The sequence below is a fragment of the Eriocheir sinensis genome, chromosome 50, assembly GCF_024679095.1.
Source record: "Eriocheir sinensis breed Jianghai 21 chromosome 50, ASM2467909v1, whole genome shotgun sequence".
In the NCBI taxonomy this organism is placed as follows: domain Eukaryota; kingdom Metazoa; phylum Arthropoda; class Malacostraca; order Decapoda; family Varunidae; genus Eriocheir; species Eriocheir sinensis.
Genome location: NC_066558.1, coordinates 5,951,277 through 5,951,779, shown reverse-complemented (window position 1 = coordinate 5,951,779; position 503 = coordinate 5,951,277). Strand labels below are relative to the sequence as shown.

At 49.3% G+C, this 503-nt stretch overlaps 1 protein-coding gene across 2 annotated transcripts in view; it reads right to left on the bottom strand.

The window, feature by feature from the left end:
* The window catches only part of LOC126982310 (phosphoserine phosphatase-like), a 26,890-nt gene extending 26,617 nt beyond the window's left edge, over positions 1 to 273 (bottom strand). For both annotated transcript variants that reach the window (XM_050834309.1, XM_050834310.1), the window contains exon 1: positions 140 to 273. In XM_050834309.1, the coding sequence (XP_050690266.1) occupies positions 140 to 152 (13 nt within the window). In that variant the 5' untranslated portion in view covers positions 153 to 273. The remainder of the gene's footprint in view (positions 1 to 139) is intronic.
* Between the last annotated feature and the right edge of the window lie 230 nt (positions 274 to 503).

Here is a 503-nt window from a genome sequence, read left to right as displayed (position 1 = left end):
TTCGTTTGTGATTTTCTGGTAATTATTATTATTATTTAGATGTAGTTTCGTACCACTGAATGAAACACGTGAATCACTCTCTCAGTCTCTCTCTCTCTCACACACACACACACACACACACACGTACAGACAATCATACCTTCACCGTTCATGGCTGTGCACAGACTGACAGAGAGGCGGACGGGACGGGAGGCTGTGGTGGTGGTTGAGGTGCACACACACACACACACACACACACACACGAGGCCACGGGTAGTCTCTCTCTCTCTCTCTCTCTCTCACACACACACACACACACACACACACACACACACACGAGAGAAAGAGAGAAAGAGAGAGAGAGAGAGAGAGGGAAAATTCCGATCAGCTGAACATACTCAGCACACACACATACATTCATACAAACACACCAGCTGGGGACGAGACTATATCACCCTTCGCAGCTTCCACACCCAATAGAGCAGCTGGGGACGAAGCCCGGTCTCTCCCTCGTCATCTCCCTT